We start from the raw sequence: 15,780 nt of genomic DNA, 5'->3' as shown, positions 1-15,780 counted from the left end.
GGTACCCTCCCCACCTCCTCAGCAGCAATTGTTGATATTGAGGATCCAGTCTGGCAAGGTAGAAGTTTTTGTTGAAAAGTTACATATAAATATTTTTATTCTTGATAATGGGTGTGATCCTGACCTCATCAACTTCTGTTGCAATCTCTATCCATGTGTGTTTGTGACACCTTGCCCTGATCCCACAACCTGGCCCAATCAGTCTGTTCCAGAAGGAGCAAGTAAGGCAAACCTAATGGATGATTTTCAAACTTCATGTCATGAGGAAGTGATTTGCTTTTCAATATGTTTATAGTAAATTTGTGGACAGATACTGTTTAGTTTCCTGCTTTTTAGTCTCCCACACCTCCACTGTTTGGTTTACATTTCTGTGGGATCTTTGACTAGCTTTTCTTATGCAATCATTTCTTCCTCTGGTGCAGGGAGAAACGTCAGTTGAAAGCAGCACCACAGAACCAGTGTGGAATGAGCAGATCAGTTTCATCGAGATGTTCCCTCCCCTTGTCAGAAAAATAAAAATCCAAGTGTTGGATGATGCTAACATTGGAGAGGTTGCCCTTGCCACTCACTTTATTGATCTGAAGCAGATATCTGACCCAGGAAGAAATGGTGAGTTCTTTAGAACATCAAGTACTGATGTGTGATCAAATGTTCCTTACCCATTACCTATTCATTTCTCTGTTACAGCTAAATATGCCTCACTTGCCTGAATGTGCTTCTATACAGTAGTCTCCTACATCTGCAGGTCCTGTATTCATGGTTTCAACAAACCACAGATCAAAATATTCTTTAAAAGATTCCAGAAAGTTCTTGAAAATTCTGATGCAGTGCCCCCCACTTGCTTGCTTCCTTCCTTCTCCCCAGTCCACCAGCGCTGTCCTTTGAAACACAGTGCAAGATTGCTGGTTCTGGCTTGCCTCAGTGAACTGAACTAAGGGGTATGGGTATGGGGACTAAGGGGAATGTCCAAAGCCATTCACATTTTGGAGAGAATTTCTATGTGACTGATAAGTCTCTTCTATTGGTATGGTTTATTAATATCTTTTTGTCCTTGATGGCTACTGTGTTTGCTCTGTTGGAGAGAAGGGATTTGAGATTATAATGAATACCAGTAACTTCTAAATGGAAAACAGGTACTGTACATTCAGAAGTGTGTCTGTTCCCACAGGCTTCAACCCCACCTTTGGTCCAGTGTGGGTGAGCTTGTATGGTTCACCCCAGAACTCAGCACTACGAGATGTACACAAAGATCTCAATGAAGGTCTGGGTGAAGGCATCTTCTACCGTGGGCGCCTCCTCATGGCCATTACAGTGGACATTTTCAGCACTATACAGGCAGCAGAAAAAAAGCCTGTGGAGGTTCTCAAAGGTGCCCTAAGCAAGCTCAAGCTGAAGAAGATGAGTAAAAAAGCCAAGGAGAAATCAAAAGCCTCTATCAAAGCACACCAGCAAAGTGAAGCCGAGATTGGTGCCCCGGAGGAGGCTGAGCAGCCAAATGAAGTGATTGTGGAAGTGGAGGAACTCCATCCTCTCCCAGAAGTGAGTCTCATTAGAGTGACTGGAAGGAAATGTCAAGAGTTAGAGCACCTTTCTGTATGAAGTTGTCCATATTCAACGTATTGCACTGATATCAGACTCTGTTAGCCAAGAGTATTTAACACCTTTCAAACTAATTAGCCCTGTTCATGCTTGTGCTGGTCTTCTTCTATTTATCATGTTGTCAGAACAAACACGGCTACTTACTGTGACTCATCCCAAAACATCAGTGCTGAGGTTCAATTCAGTTCAAGGGGACTGAACTGAAAGTTCTACCTTCCCACAGGCACTATCACTGACAAAGAGACAGGTCTCTCTTAAATGCTTGTCCTCTTAGCAGTGGAAGCTGTTGCAGCAAAATCAGAAAGCAAAGGTCTGGCTTTGGGTATGTAGTTCTCTTCTGTGCACACTTGTTCATTCTTTATATCCATGTCCAAATATTTGAATTGTAGAACAAGAGATGAAAGGAGCAGTTTGCTAGCCAAACAAGTCTAAATATAGCCCTCCGTTGCAGTGTGGGCACTGAATATTGCTTCTAAAAATATTGAAATGGGAAGCATCTTTTCAATAGTTTGGACTTAGTTTGTCGCTTATCCTCAAAATTGCAGCCCCCCAGGCCGACAACATTTCATTGTACAGGTGCAGTGGTAGAGAAGGGGGTGCAAAACACTGAGATAATCATCAGAGGCCCTTCTTGAGTCCTTCTGCCTTAGGCAGGTGATCAGTGGAGGAAGAGGCCCCTTATGGGTGGTGCTCTCAGTGCTGTTTGCCTGACGTTGAGTCGGATACTGTTTAGTGTCAGGTCAATATCCTTTTATCGTCCCAGACTTTCCAGCATGTTACCCCAAGATGATTTTTGCTGTTATTGTTGCTGATTTTAAACAGGGATTATTGCTTCTGTTGCTTTTAATGTTTAATCACATTGCACTTTTTATTGTATTTGATCATTTTTAAATTATTCACTTGTATTCTTGTTGTAAAGCTGTGCCAAACGGAGACCAGGTGGAGCCTTTAAACTATTAAGATAATAACTGCATATATATTCCACAGATGCCCACCTATGTTTGTCTTGGGTGGCATCCATGTTAAGATTAATGTGTTGTATTTGGCTACCGTAGATTAACTGTACACTTAAATACTCAGCCTACAGACAATCCTCTCTTTCTCTCTTTCTCTTCCTTTAGATGAGTTGAAACTCTATGTTTAGCACCCTACCTGGGAGATGTACACAACCCTATTAATACTTCTTTTTGTTACTAACATATGTATACAGCCTGAATGAGTAGTCAAGGTTCAACATGCACTTGCACTTGGATATGTTCCTAGATCAGTGTTTCCCAAACTGTGGGTCAGGACCCACCAGTGGGTCATGAGCTTATTTTTGGTGGGTAGCAAAAAGTTCTGTAATATTAAAAAAAAATAAAAACTTTACGAGCACGCTTGTCTGGTTTGCACAAGAAAATTGCAGCAGTGAGTAATCCAGATGGAGAGACTGCTTTTGTGGCTGGAATGCTAGCCTGTGATATGAGGTCCTCATCATACCCCCAAATTAAAATGTCACATTTTCCAATCTTTGTAAGGATTTGTTTCCAATACATAAGGTCTCTAGCAGCTTTGGGAGCACAGGCCCCTGATTATTAATAAATAATTTATTAATCATTATTAATAAACAAAAATTCTTTCTATTTTTGTCTAGTAAAACTAAGTGGGTCTTGATAGAGAGTTGTTTTAAGAAGTGGGTTCCGGAGCTAAAAAGTTTGGGAACCACTACCCTAGATTGATATTCTGAACTATTATGAGGAAGGAAATTGTGTGGATAATGTTATATCAAAACCAGGCCTGATAGTGTTTCTTTCTATCTTGTTCAGAATGCCTTAGGAGTGAAAGAAGAATTCCTCCTTTTTGCCTCCTTCTTTGAAGTGACAATGATGGATCCATCAATAGGTTCCAAACCTGTGAAGTTTGAGATCTCCATAGGTAATTATCGCTTACCTTTCTATTTTCTTTCACCTTAAAAGTGGTTCAGAAAATCCCTAGGCCCAGACAAATATTTCCAGGCAAGCAAAATTAAAGTGTCAGTTGTATGAGTCCAGTTCTTTAGAATGCACAGTTATAGTTTAGCATATATGATGGCCTTAGGGCGCAATCCTAACCCCTTATGTCAGTGCTTTCCAGCACTGGCATAGCGGTGCCAATGGGACATGTGCTACATCCTACAGTTGGGTATCCCTCACGGAGGCCTTCTCAAAGTAAGGAAATGTCTGATCCTTTACCTCGGAGCTTCACTGCTCTTATGTCAGTGCTGGAAAGCACTGACATAAGGGGTTAGGATTGCACCCTTAATCTTGGAAAGTTTTAAGCATAGAAGAGACCTTTAGTGTAAACCAGCAATTTTCAGTCTTTTTCATCTCGTGGCACACTGACAAAGCACTAAAATTGTCAAGGTGCACCATCAGGTTTTTGAAAATTGACAAGGCACACCATGCTGCCAGTGGGGGCTCACATCCCTATTGGCCCTACTAATAAATGATCTTCCCCCAAATTCCTGTGGCACACCTGTGGACCACCTGCGGCACACTAGTGTGCTATGGCAGAGTTGTTGAAAATGACTGGTGTAAACTCTCACTTTTCTCTCACATGGAGACTCTTCCCTTCTCCCAAATCTATCATGGTTCCCATTCTTTGTCACACATCCTAACTCTCACTCTTCAATATCAATCAATCAATCAATCAATCAATCAATCAATCAATTGTTTTTAACCCTATCTGCTCTCATCGGAGCTCAGGCAACATGGTTCTCCTAACCTTTTAGTCTCACAACAACCCTGTGAAGTAGATTAGGCTGTGGTTGAGCAGCAGTTTTGAGTGTGGGTCTCCCTAGCCATTGTCCACTGCTAATACTTCTCTCGTTGTAACTGCTTCATAAATAATAATAATAATAATAATAATAATAATAATAATAATAATAATAATAATAATAATAGTACAAACAAACAAACAAACAAACAAATAAATAACTAGGTATTATATATATTTATATACTGCCTTTCTGGTCATCGGATTACTCCTCTGACTTTATTCAAGGTGGTTTACATAGGCAGGGGAGGGCCTAAATCCCTCAAGGGGATTTTTACAAACACAGAGGTTCTCTCTTTCAAGAACCAACATTTCAGAATGGATCTTCCTAGTTTGGTCTCACTTCCGGCCTCCAGTTCTCCCAGGCAGGCTGACAAAGCATGTATCTCTCACATGGTGGGCAGCCAAGATGCTTCTTGCTCACACCAAGAGCAGGTGGAATCACTCAGCTGGGCTTGTCAGCTGCTTCAAGGTCCCGCCATTCTCAGCCGTTCAGGGAGCTGCCAGTGTCCTCGAACTGGCGACCTTCTGATGTTATCTTCAGGCTAATGGAGGCTCTTCCCTCTAGACCAGACCTACGGCCTTCATATGCTATTGTTGCTGTCCCCTTTTTTTGTCTTGCTTCTCAAGCTGCAACCACTTAGCAGTTGCTGGACAGATCTCAGAACACTTTCAGAAGAGAGAAATGCTATAGTTCTGAGAGAAGTACAAAGTGACCTGAAAGTGGTAAGATAGCTGATGAAGGGTATTATGTTGAGGCTTGTCTACAATTTGTTGCAAGTTAGTGCAGGTTCAGAGGGACCATTATGGGGAAAACTGTTAATGAGCATTTGGGAGCATTATTAAAGGGAAGATGGAAATTCTGTGGAACAGCCTCTCAGGGTGTTGAGGCCTGGGAGAGCTGGGAATGGAACCTCTTTTGGGGGATTGCCTACCTCACCCAGACACTTGATACGCTGGGTGGTAGTAAAATTCCTCACACATAACTGTGTGACAAAGAGCAGTCAAAAGGAGTCTGGTGACTGCCACTGGCCTTAAACCTGGGCCTTGAAGCCTTCACCTGAGGAAGAAGAAACTACATAATTGCCTTGGTGACATTGCTTCAGTCCAAAGAGGCACCCGCACTAGAGTTGAGTTTGTTGTGTTTCACACTGCAGATCATTCAAATCAGCTAACAGTGTTGTGGCCTTAGCCAATGTCTCCTGTCTCATCTCCTATTTCATGGGGTGGGCACAAATAACTTTGTCTGCCACATAACACAGTGAGCTTGTTAATGTCTGACTTTGAAATTTGCACTACTATACACATTCCCTACCAATAGGTTTCCACAGTGAGAACTGGTATCATATGTTGACATTATTAGGCAGCTGCCCAGTGCTGTCAGAGAGATCCACTGCTTGCTTCTAAGACCACCTGTGGGCCCATAACCTTCCTGTGGTAGTGGTCTACCTAGATTGGAGAGAAGTTTGCCAAGGATCCCACAACTGAGCTTGCTCTGCAGACATCTGTGCACAATAGGCTTTACCATTACAGTTGTTCTTTAAACAGCCAAGGATGCAGAAGCTTTTGGGTTGCCCATGCAGGTACTGATGAACTATAAGTAAGTAGGAAAAAAACAAGAAACTCCCTATGTATTGAAAACGAAGAATATACTGGAGTGAGGAGCTGATGAACATAAATTGTTACGCTCCAGATACGTGTGTATGGTGGCTCAGGCTGCTATTGATCAGACAAAAGAATTCTCACACAACTGCAAACATTAAATTACTATGATAACCAAGAGAAACCATATTCATCTTCAAGGGAACTATGGCAAAGCTGAAGAAATAGTGACCAAGATTCCCAAGAAAAGTGAAAAGGGAGATAAGAGTGAAGAGAAGCAGCCTTTGTTGGAAGCTTCAGATGATGAGCTGGACGTTGAAGTCGTATCTCCAAGTACAACTTTGCTTGATAAGTCTGTGACAATGAACCAAAGGCCCGAGAGCACTGAATATGACAGGTAGGTATTCTTCTTCACATTCTGGCGCCTGCTCCTGTCTCCACACTTGCATTAATCCTTCATGTTGCTCTTAGCTCCTACAGCTGCCTGCCCATGCTGCATGAGAAGCCCTGTGTCTTTGTTTGGAGCTACTGGGAAGACTATACCTGGAGACTCTGCAATTCCAACTGGATTGTCAAAATAGCAGAGCGTTTGGTAAAGTACAGTCTTGCTCTGCCTATAAAGACTCTATGCTGTTCTTTCTTATACACAGGCGGCCCAATTCTACCTAACTGCCCATGTGGTGATGTAGCAGCATTTGCTGTCTCCCTTGGGGAGTTTTGGTATGTTGAGGCCTTCTTGGAATAAGGGAACATTTGTTTCCTTGCCCTGGGGTAAGCCCCAGCAGCCGCCATGTGCCAACTGGACCTGTGCCAGCAACATTGCTGGTGCAAGTCCAGACTGATCCGTGAAGACGGTTCGGGCCTGGGAAAGGAGTTAGGATTCAGCTTGCACTGCTGCTGCCAAACTCACTCCCTTCCTGGGCCCGATCCACCCACACGCACACCATCTCCTCCCTGTTCTGCCCAGCCCCCCCCACCCTCATCCTGTTCCACCCCCTGTATTCCTGCACTGGCAAGTATCCCTGGCCTGTCAGAGCACAGACCCAGCTGCTACTCACTTGCAGCAGCCAGGCCATGCTCACTGGCATAGTCACATTTGTGACTGTCATAAGTGTGTTATAATGATGAAGGGCACATTCCACCAGCATAACACGCCCATAGGATTGGGCCATTACTTTCCTAGATTATGACTGGGATTAGATTTTGAGTCTTCTCAGCCTTGTTCTTAACTGAGGAAAAAGGGCACTCAGTACTTCACAGGAGAAATCCTTCTTGATTCTTCACAAAATGAGATATTGCTGAATGTTATGTTTGTCACAACAGGAGCATGGATTAGAAGATGTGGAGAAGCTCTTGAGGAGACCAAAGTCCAAGGCAGATGAGAGACTTCGCCAGGTCTTGGAAGAATTTATAGCTGGATGCAGGTGAGTATATCCCTCTACTCTTGTCATTAAGCCATATGGCTTAACCTTAATCTAATCCAGATGTTCTGACTCGCATTCAAAGCATTACTGAGATCTCATGTTAAACAATTCTTACAGCTAAAGCACTGGTCATGCTTTTCTAGACATATGGTTCATGCCCAGCTAGCGTAGATATCTGTGCAATATATCAGCTTTGAATAATACAAAAGGACATTGTTCTGATTTTACTAAAGGGAAAGATTTATCTCTCAGTCATCACAGTTTCTTTCTAAACAGAAAGCTCTGCTGAGGCACCCCTGGTTGATTCTAAAATAAAATGCTAGAGAGATTTTGTTACAACAAAATAGCAAGCTCTCAGTTTCTGAAGTATAACTATGGAGACTCCTCCTACAACTGGAAATCTATTTTAAAATAAGAACCCTCTAGTGCTGCAGAAGAAAAAAGAAAGAAAGAAAGAAAAGATTATCAGAAGGAACTTGTGAAATAGGAAAGGAACAAAAAATGGAATTAACTCCATTGCCCATTCCAGAACTTTGAAGGTATCTTTCAGGATGTCAGTGTTTGAAGTGAAACCCTGTCTTATTTAAACAATAATAGACTAGTTGTCAGTGTTGGAAGGTGGTCCTGGGTCCCAAGATTCATTCAGTACTATTGGGTATACATTAATTCCATTATGGAGAAGTGAATTGAGCTGATAAAAAGGAGATTCTATGTAGAAGCACTGTGGAAATATGCTGTTACATCTATTTCAGCACAATCCCATGTATGTCTCCTCAAAAGTAAGCATACTGAGTTCAGTGGGATTTACTTCCAGGTAAATGTATATACAATTGCAGCCAAAAGATACACACTTACATGGGAGTAAGCCCCACTGAACGTAGTGGGACTTACTTCAACATAAATGTGTATAAGATCGTGCTGTTAATTGATCATACTTTTCTTCCACTTTCTAAGAAACTAAGAATCACTGTCTGGGCAATGTATATGGGATCATGCTAGTTTTGTACTCACAGCAGCTCTGTGAATTAGGTTAGGGCACAATCCTATGTTTCCCTAGAGTCCAACTTGGAAGGGATTGGATTCGGCTTCAGAGTCTGCCACTGCCTTTGTTGCCCTATGATCCACCCTCCCTTTGCCCCATTCCACTGCCTCCCCCCCACCCCAAATAAGCTTACTGCCAGCTGGTGGTGCAGCAGCTCTGTTCGGTCATCTTTGCAGCACTGAGACCCAGTGTTGACTGGTGCTGGCTTTAGTACCAGCTCCATACCTCTCACCACTGGCACCAGAGTGCCTTACAGTGCTGTTTGTGACACCCAGAGCCTTCAGTGAGTAGAGCGTGCAGGGATAGCCCAATAGGATCGGGCTGTTAGTTTGGGAAACAGCCCAAGAACACCCAGTAACTTTCATGGCCAAGGAGGAATTTTAATCCAAATTTCTCTAGTTTGAGTCTAATACCCTGTCCAGTACACCACACTGACTCTTATGTAAAAATCAGTATGGAGGTATAGGTAAATGGGAAAAGTCAGTGAGTTCTGTGCAAGACAGCAATCTGAGCAACCTGAGCCCAGATTCCTTCCTTGTTGAAGTGACTGAAGATAGGTTCCTGTATAGTTCTTCTTAGTGCTTTTCTAAGATGACTAGTTCTTGATTAGCTCCTACTTTCTGCAGGTATAATATGTGGCTGCAATTGCAGGCTTGAAACTCACAGCCTTTCTAATTTCAGGCAGTATTCACTTAACATAGACAAAAAGCCGATGACCCGTCCAAATAACCTTGATCGATGTCGGATAAAAACTCTTCCACAAAATATTGTAAGTCATGTGATCAGGATGTGTGTTGTATACTGAAACGTGGAGCAAAAAAAATAATTGAATTGTCAGTGTGACAGCAAGCATTCTAACCATCGTCTTATGCTTATAAATATGTAGCCTCTGCTGTGGAAGGCACGTTTAGTGGTTTTCAGAGTTTCACTGGTTGTATGCCAGTGTCTGAGACCTTGAAAACCATATAAGAACTGATAGGTGTCCAATTGACATCCCATTGATACTTATGATGTGTTTTTTATGGGAAAACCTTTCATCCACTTAAAGTTGCTACCTGCACTTGTTGAAAAAATAGTAATGAAAGAAATCAGTACAGGAGACCTACAAATATGGGTTTAGCTTTGGCAAAGTTGACCTTTTGTTGGTAACATCTCTATATGAAATTAACACAGTGGAATAACTAAGGCATCTGACACCCAGGAGCACAAACATTTTTAACACCTCCATACCCCCTCATAATACCCCCCATACGATATCTTAAAGGCCCAAACCAGACATGCCTTTCGGAGGCCTCTAAGACACCCCAAAGGCATGGTACCTGGGGAAATATACCCTCCTACCTCCTCTAGCTACGCCATTGACAAGAGGAATGTTGCAGCAGGAGAGGAAGAGGGAATGTACTTAGAGAAAAACCAGACGATGAGACCTTAGTGTTATCCCCCTGTATTGCTAAATATATAGTAAGTAGCTGTGATTTTGTGTTTAGATACTGTATGCAAAGCACGGGCTCCGCATAAGGAGGCGGCTGAATCGAACCAACATCAAAGAGAAAGTAAATGAGGCAAAGATAATCCTGTCAAAGCTTCGTTTCCTGGCTAAAGAGGTATGTGATTGCAAGCTTGGGGGTACAAGACCAGAGTTTGGAACCTACCATGAGTCAATATAGCCAGAGCAGAGGAACTCAGGCAACTAGAGCAGGAAATAGTGCAATGAAGTGTGTGATGTTATGTTACTCTAACAAAGCAGCTGTGAACTCTCATTGAATCCAAAGAATCACAATTTTCATTTAGAACAAAAAAATCCCAAGTCTCTAGACCTCATGGTAGTGACAAAAGATATGAAAGCATGTGAGCAATTCTAGCAAGTTATCCTATCTTTCTTCCTTTCCATTACCTCAGACCTTAGGGAAAAATTCTAAATCATCAAATCTTACACCTTTCCTCCCCACAAATGTGCAGAAATAGTATCTGCAGGTTAAATGCTCTGCTCGATTCAGCAATTAAAAACCCTCTGATCTGGGCTCTCTCCATCACTCATTTCCTTCAGCCCCAATGTCCTATTCCTGATGTCTTGATCTGGATGTTTAGCAACAACAAGCGTGTTGCATACACAAGAATCCCTGCTCAGCACATCCTTTATGCTGTGGTAGAAGAGGAGAAAGGCAAGGACTGTGCCAAGATCCAAACAGTCTTTCTAAAGGTAGGTGTTATCCGTTGCTTGTTGGCTGTTAAAACTGAATTGGGTGGTGGTTGTCCTTTTTCCACCCAATTAATTTTACGTTTGTTTCCCAGATTTTGTCTAGGGAGCTCAGTTCTTAATGCTTCTTTGCAGAGTACAATTCACGCAGGTCATTTACTGTAACTGCCCATAAACAAAAGAGATTGTGCTGTCTGCGTGAGTGACACTTTTGTGCTGATGCAAGTTGAAAATACTATTTTGGACTTTTCAAGGCTCCAGGCTCACGCACCGGAGAGATCTTTGCAAAACTGGAAATCTATATGTGGCTTGGGATAACCAAGTATGTGAAGAACAGCACTGCAGAGCTGCCTGAGGAGTTCAAGCCCATCTATGATCAAGCACAGCAGACTGCAAGGATTCCAGCACACATCCCACCCAGTCAGCTCAACAGAGATGGTGAGCCCATAATGCTTCTTTTAATGTTGCATTTTAATCTCCTGGACTCTAAGGAGTTCAGGTTTGTGTATGTGGTTCGCCCTCCACCCATCTTATCCTCACAACAACTCTACGAGGTAGGTAGATTAGGCTGAGATGGGCCCAAGGTTACCCAGTGGGCTTCATTTGGATTTGAATCTGGGATGCCTAAGTCACTCCACTATGCTCAGCATTGGAGGATGCTCTGCTGTGTGTCTACATGGGTGTGTCTTCTCCAAAAGCAAGTAATTGTGCTGCATCTTTTTATCAGGAACTACTGATCTAATGACACCCAGTGCAAAGATACAGCAGAGTTACTCAGCCCTAGCAGGTGACTGATAAGCAGGCAAAGCCAGAGCAGTGAATAATCTAGAAACCCAGCCTTCTTTGCAGAGTGCAGAGGGTGGGTAATTTGAATTCACAGAAGATTTAACTTTGAAGATGTACTTGTTTATTATAGCTCAGCCAGCACTTCACTTGCAGTGCACTAGCGTGCCCTGGTGTGCAGTCTGGGAATTACTGCTCTAGGGAGACTTACTGTATTTATGGAATCTTTAGTTATGCAGAATAAATAATTGCTGCTGGGAGTGTGTTGAATTGAGGGCAACAGTAACCTTTGCTTTGGAAACATAATTAATTAGGCTAACTTTGGCAGCATAATCTGTGGCAATGAAATATGAAAAACCAACATCAAGAATAGAAATAAGACTTTAAAAATAAAGAAAAGAGAGTGTCACAGCCCCCAGGGAATCATCCCAGGAAGGATGACCGGAACTCATTTGTGCAGTCGGTTTAGGGTAGGGAAGCAAATAAAATGCTTAGCAGTCCAATAATTGCTGCAAACCTTCCTCAACTTTAATGCAGGGAAGTTGTACACGCCACAGTCTCTCCAGTGGATACTGTCTCCCAGGGTTTGGCTGCTCCAGCTGATCTGCATTGTGTTGGGCGCCTCCTTGCCCTATCTCACTCAGGGGCAGATGCAGTGTTTGTGTTATGGGGGACATGAGCACTACCTTAACTTCAGAGTTCAGACCAACCAGGCAGGTAGACCTGGGCTCCCACCAAGACCTGGAACCCAGATCTACTTGCTGGGTAGACCTGGGCTCCTGGCCATCTTGGACTCCTCCCCATCCCAGTGGTGCCATTCCTGCTGTCGTGACAGTTTGGGGGGGACCACGTACACATGGCCCCCCTTTGGATTTGCTCCTGTCCTCACTCCTCCTATGGAGTTGGTCAGCGCTGGTCAGCGTGTGCGTACTAATAACAAGCTCTGCCCCCTTGTGGCCAGTACCAGCTGCCCACTGGGTTTTCTTCCAGTGACGCTATGCCTCCTTGGGATGTTTTTCTTGGCCCCCCAGTTCCTCGGGAGTGTGCCCAGAAGGTCCAGCCTATGGGTTGCTGATAGAGGATTTCCCTCATTAAGCAGATTAGAATACCAACTGGTTGCTGGGCTTTGGAAGTCAGGGCTCCAAGAAGTGCAGAAAGACTGGATATTGGCCCATTGCATGATGGAGGTGGTCTGCTCCTCATCTCTATACCTGGGCATGCTCCCTCATAAGCCGTTCTTCCTCGTCTCTTGACAATTTCTTCTCTGTGAGACTCAGGTGCGCAACCTGTTGGTTGTGTATTTTGCAATTCTTAAAATGAAAGTGCATTTGGAAACAATAGTGCATATTAGCCATGTCACTTCTGATGATTAACTGTTTTTTGATGTTACTGATTATTACAGTTTTACCCTCTTTTTGTATTTTAGTAAAAAATATGAGAGAGTCATATAAAAGTCCCTCTGACCACTGTGTGTCTTGGGCTGTTACTGAAATTCTGACTGAAAAGTTGATTGACATGTCTTTTTTATTTTTCCTTCTAGATTTCAGTTACTTTCAGTTGCGAGCCCATTTGTACCAGGCGCGGGGAATTCTCCCGGCTGATGAAAATGGTCTTTCTGATCCATTTGCAAAAGTAGTATTTTCCACTCAGTGCCAGACTACATGTGTAAGTATATATGCTGCAGAGATTCAAGTAAGCACCTTGGATACCCCCAGGTGAATGCTGAAATGCCATTCCCTGTTCATATCTGGGCCTGGATTCTAGACCTGGCAGTTCTACTTCCTCTTGGAACCCCATTGGGGTCTCCAGGTTTCTGTGGTACCTTGGAAGCACAGCAACATGGGCCCCTCTTTGGCTCCAGCTCTTCAACAACACCCTCTAACCACACCCCTTCCTTGCTGTCTTCTATTTGACTCTCTTTTCAAACTACAAATCTTGTCCAACTAAAGTTTTATAATTTATGAAAATAAAAAAAATCAACCCTGCTTTAAAAGATGAAGCATTACAGTCTCCTTGGACCATCTTAATTACAGGAAACGTTTTAACTTCAAATAAATCTCATATTTCATTAATAACCCATTGTCAAAGAAAAACAGCAAAGATTGGTTGCCTTTTATAACGCTTTATACAAACATAACTCAGAAATATCTAGAAAATACACACATAAAATCCAAACGTTGTCTGCTACTGCTTATCTTCTGTTTGCCGTTTCCTAGTCATTGTTTGCATTAGTTCTTTCTTTCTTTCTTTCTTTCTTTCTTTCTTTCTTTCTTTCTTTCTTTCTTTCTTTCGCAACGGAAAACTCATTCACTGAAACCTCTTCCGGTTCCTGCTACACTAAGAGCACAATCCTAACATTGCACTGGGCTGGCACAAGAAAGTCCAGGGATGTGCTGTAAAGCATATTTGCTCCTCCTTGAGTGTCAGCTGGGCTGGTGCAGGGATGTGCACTGCCTCATGGAAGCTGAATCCAGCCTCCGTGCTGATGGAGGGAGGTAAGTCTGCACCAGCCGACCTCGGCTGGTGTGGAGGTCTGGGGGGGTGAGGGGAAGGCGGGGAGGTGGCGTTCCGGGGGGGGGAGGCCAGGCAGAGAGTGGGCCTGTGGGCAGGTGGTGGGAGAGCTGGGGGTGGGGCAAGGATCTGGCACATGCCAGACCCTAACCCTGTTCCTGGATGGCAGCTCTAGGCTGCTTGGATCTGTGCCACCTCTTTAGGTGAAGCAGATCCGAGTAGACCCATTGGAGCTGCTGCAAGTGATTCCCCTTGCCCAGGGCTGAGCCACTTTCAGTGCGAGTTAGGATTGTGCTGTCCTCCCTGTTCCAGCACAAGTTAGGATTGTGTTGTCAAAATTTAATTTTAACATCCAATTATTTAACTTACTAGAGCACTTTCCCGAAATGAACACTTAGTGTGAAGAGGGTTTGTTAAAAGTTGGAGGAAAGATGCAAATGATAGTATGTGGCATCTAGTTTGACTGTAAAGTAGCTATTTAAGCACCTGCGCTGAGTACAAGCAACCTTGAACTTTGTTTATCTGTTCAGGTCCTGGAAGAGACGCTCAGTCCAATGTGGAATGAATTGCTTCTGTATGACCAACTTGTTGTTGATGGAAAGAAAGAGGACTTGAAGTTAGAGACTCCAATTGCTGTTGTCAATATTTTTGACCACAATAAGTTTGTAAGTTAGAAAATATAAAGACTGACCTGATTTGCATGACAACAACTTTCTCTTTATGATGAAATGCAGCCACACTGGAGTTCAAGAAGTTCCCTCCTGCTCCCAGCATGAGGCGAGAAACACAGAGAAAATGCTGACAGGAGAGAGGCATCTCTACCTTAGCATTTTTGTGTCCTGAAGTACTATTTGGAGCTCAGGTGATGCGGCACCCATCCCACCCACCCTAAGGATAGTCCTAGGGATCATCTCAAACTGACTGCCCACAGCAGTCAGATAGGATTTTTTTTTTTTTTGTCTCTGCTTGATTGGAATGTGGTGGGTTTTTTAATTATTATTATTTTTTAATTTTTTATATTTTTTGCAGACTCTCCTTTGGTGAGGTGCTATATTAGCCAGCCCAATCACTTCCAACTGGTATAGTGTGGGACTTGGGAGTAGGAGTAGTGATCAGATGTGCATCCTAAGGTAGGCAAAAGCCAGAAGAGAAGCCAGTATCAATCCGAAGAGGCTGTCTGGCTCAGAGATGCTGGCTGGCTGTCTTCAAGCCATTTCTGCCCAACGTTGCATCTACCCACAGGGATCAAATGAGTACACCTGTGAGCTGGGCAGAAATGGGTTAAGGCCTGCATTGCAAAGTCCATCTTAAAGGCTTTCTGGCTTGGGATGAGCTGGGTAATTTGGCTGCCTTAGCCCCCCTTTCCAGAGGTTTGTGGTGTAAACCAGAGCTTGATATGAGCCAAACTCTGGTTGGAGTCAGGGACAGGGTGCTAATGTCCAAAGGGGAAGTTGCATCTGTCTCCCTCAGGGTAGGGAGCAGTGGCATCACTGGGGGTGCCATCATCCAGTGCAGAGCTTGGCAACCCAGATTGGCAGTGATGACTTCACATCACTTCTGGGTTGCTGGAGGGCAGAGGACATGTGTGCAGAGGGTAGGAGCTTCTTGAACACACTGCTGGAGGGAGAGAGGGAGGATGCATGTTTGGGTGCATGTTGGGCCTGGCTGTGGTAAGCACTACTGGCTCTCCTGCCAGGCTGGAGCAGCAAGAGTGGGAACAATGCTGACACCCCCTTTGCACCCTCTTTTGCCTGATTTTCCAGGGCAGATCTAACCTCCCCCCCCCCCATGGCTATGTGCTGGGAAGGAGTTTAGTACACAGAATCTGC

At 43.7% G+C, this 15,780-nt stretch overlaps 1 protein-coding gene across 1 annotated transcript in view; it reads left to right on the top strand.

Moving 5' to 3' along the window:
• Positions 1 to 15,780, top strand: part of LOC136647510 (fer-1-like protein 4) — a 62,798-nt gene that overhangs the window by 20,864 nt on the left and 26,154 nt on the right. Inside the window, exons 14-25 of the mRNA XM_066623088.1 lie at positions 423 to 609; positions 1,169 to 1,539; positions 3,405 to 3,513; positions 6,196 to 6,391; positions 6,466 to 6,586; positions 7,318 to 7,418; positions 9,142 to 9,229; positions 9,948 to 10,064; positions 10,508 to 10,660; positions 10,912 to 11,095; positions 12,981 to 13,105; positions 14,482 to 14,616. Of these exons, the coding sequence (XP_066479185.1) occupies positions 423 to 609; positions 1,169 to 1,539; positions 3,405 to 3,513; positions 6,196 to 6,391; positions 6,466 to 6,586; positions 7,318 to 7,418; positions 9,142 to 9,229; positions 9,948 to 10,064; positions 10,508 to 10,660; positions 10,912 to 11,095; positions 12,981 to 13,105; positions 14,482 to 14,616 (1,887 nt within the window). The remainder of the gene's footprint in view (positions 1 to 422; positions 610 to 1,168; positions 1,540 to 3,404; positions 3,514 to 6,195; positions 6,392 to 6,465; positions 6,587 to 7,317; positions 7,419 to 9,141; positions 9,230 to 9,947; positions 10,065 to 10,507; positions 10,661 to 10,911; positions 11,096 to 12,980; positions 13,106 to 14,481; positions 14,617 to 15,780) is intronic.

Source organism: Tiliqua scincoides, chromosome 4, assembly GCF_035046505.1.
Source record: "Tiliqua scincoides isolate rTilSci1 chromosome 4, rTilSci1.hap2, whole genome shotgun sequence".
Lineage (NCBI taxonomy): Eukaryota > Metazoa > Chordata > Lepidosauria > Squamata > Scincidae > Tiliqua > Tiliqua scincoides.
The sequence above is the reverse complement of the archived record's forward strand: the minus strand, read 5'-3'. Positions and strand labels throughout refer to the sequence as shown.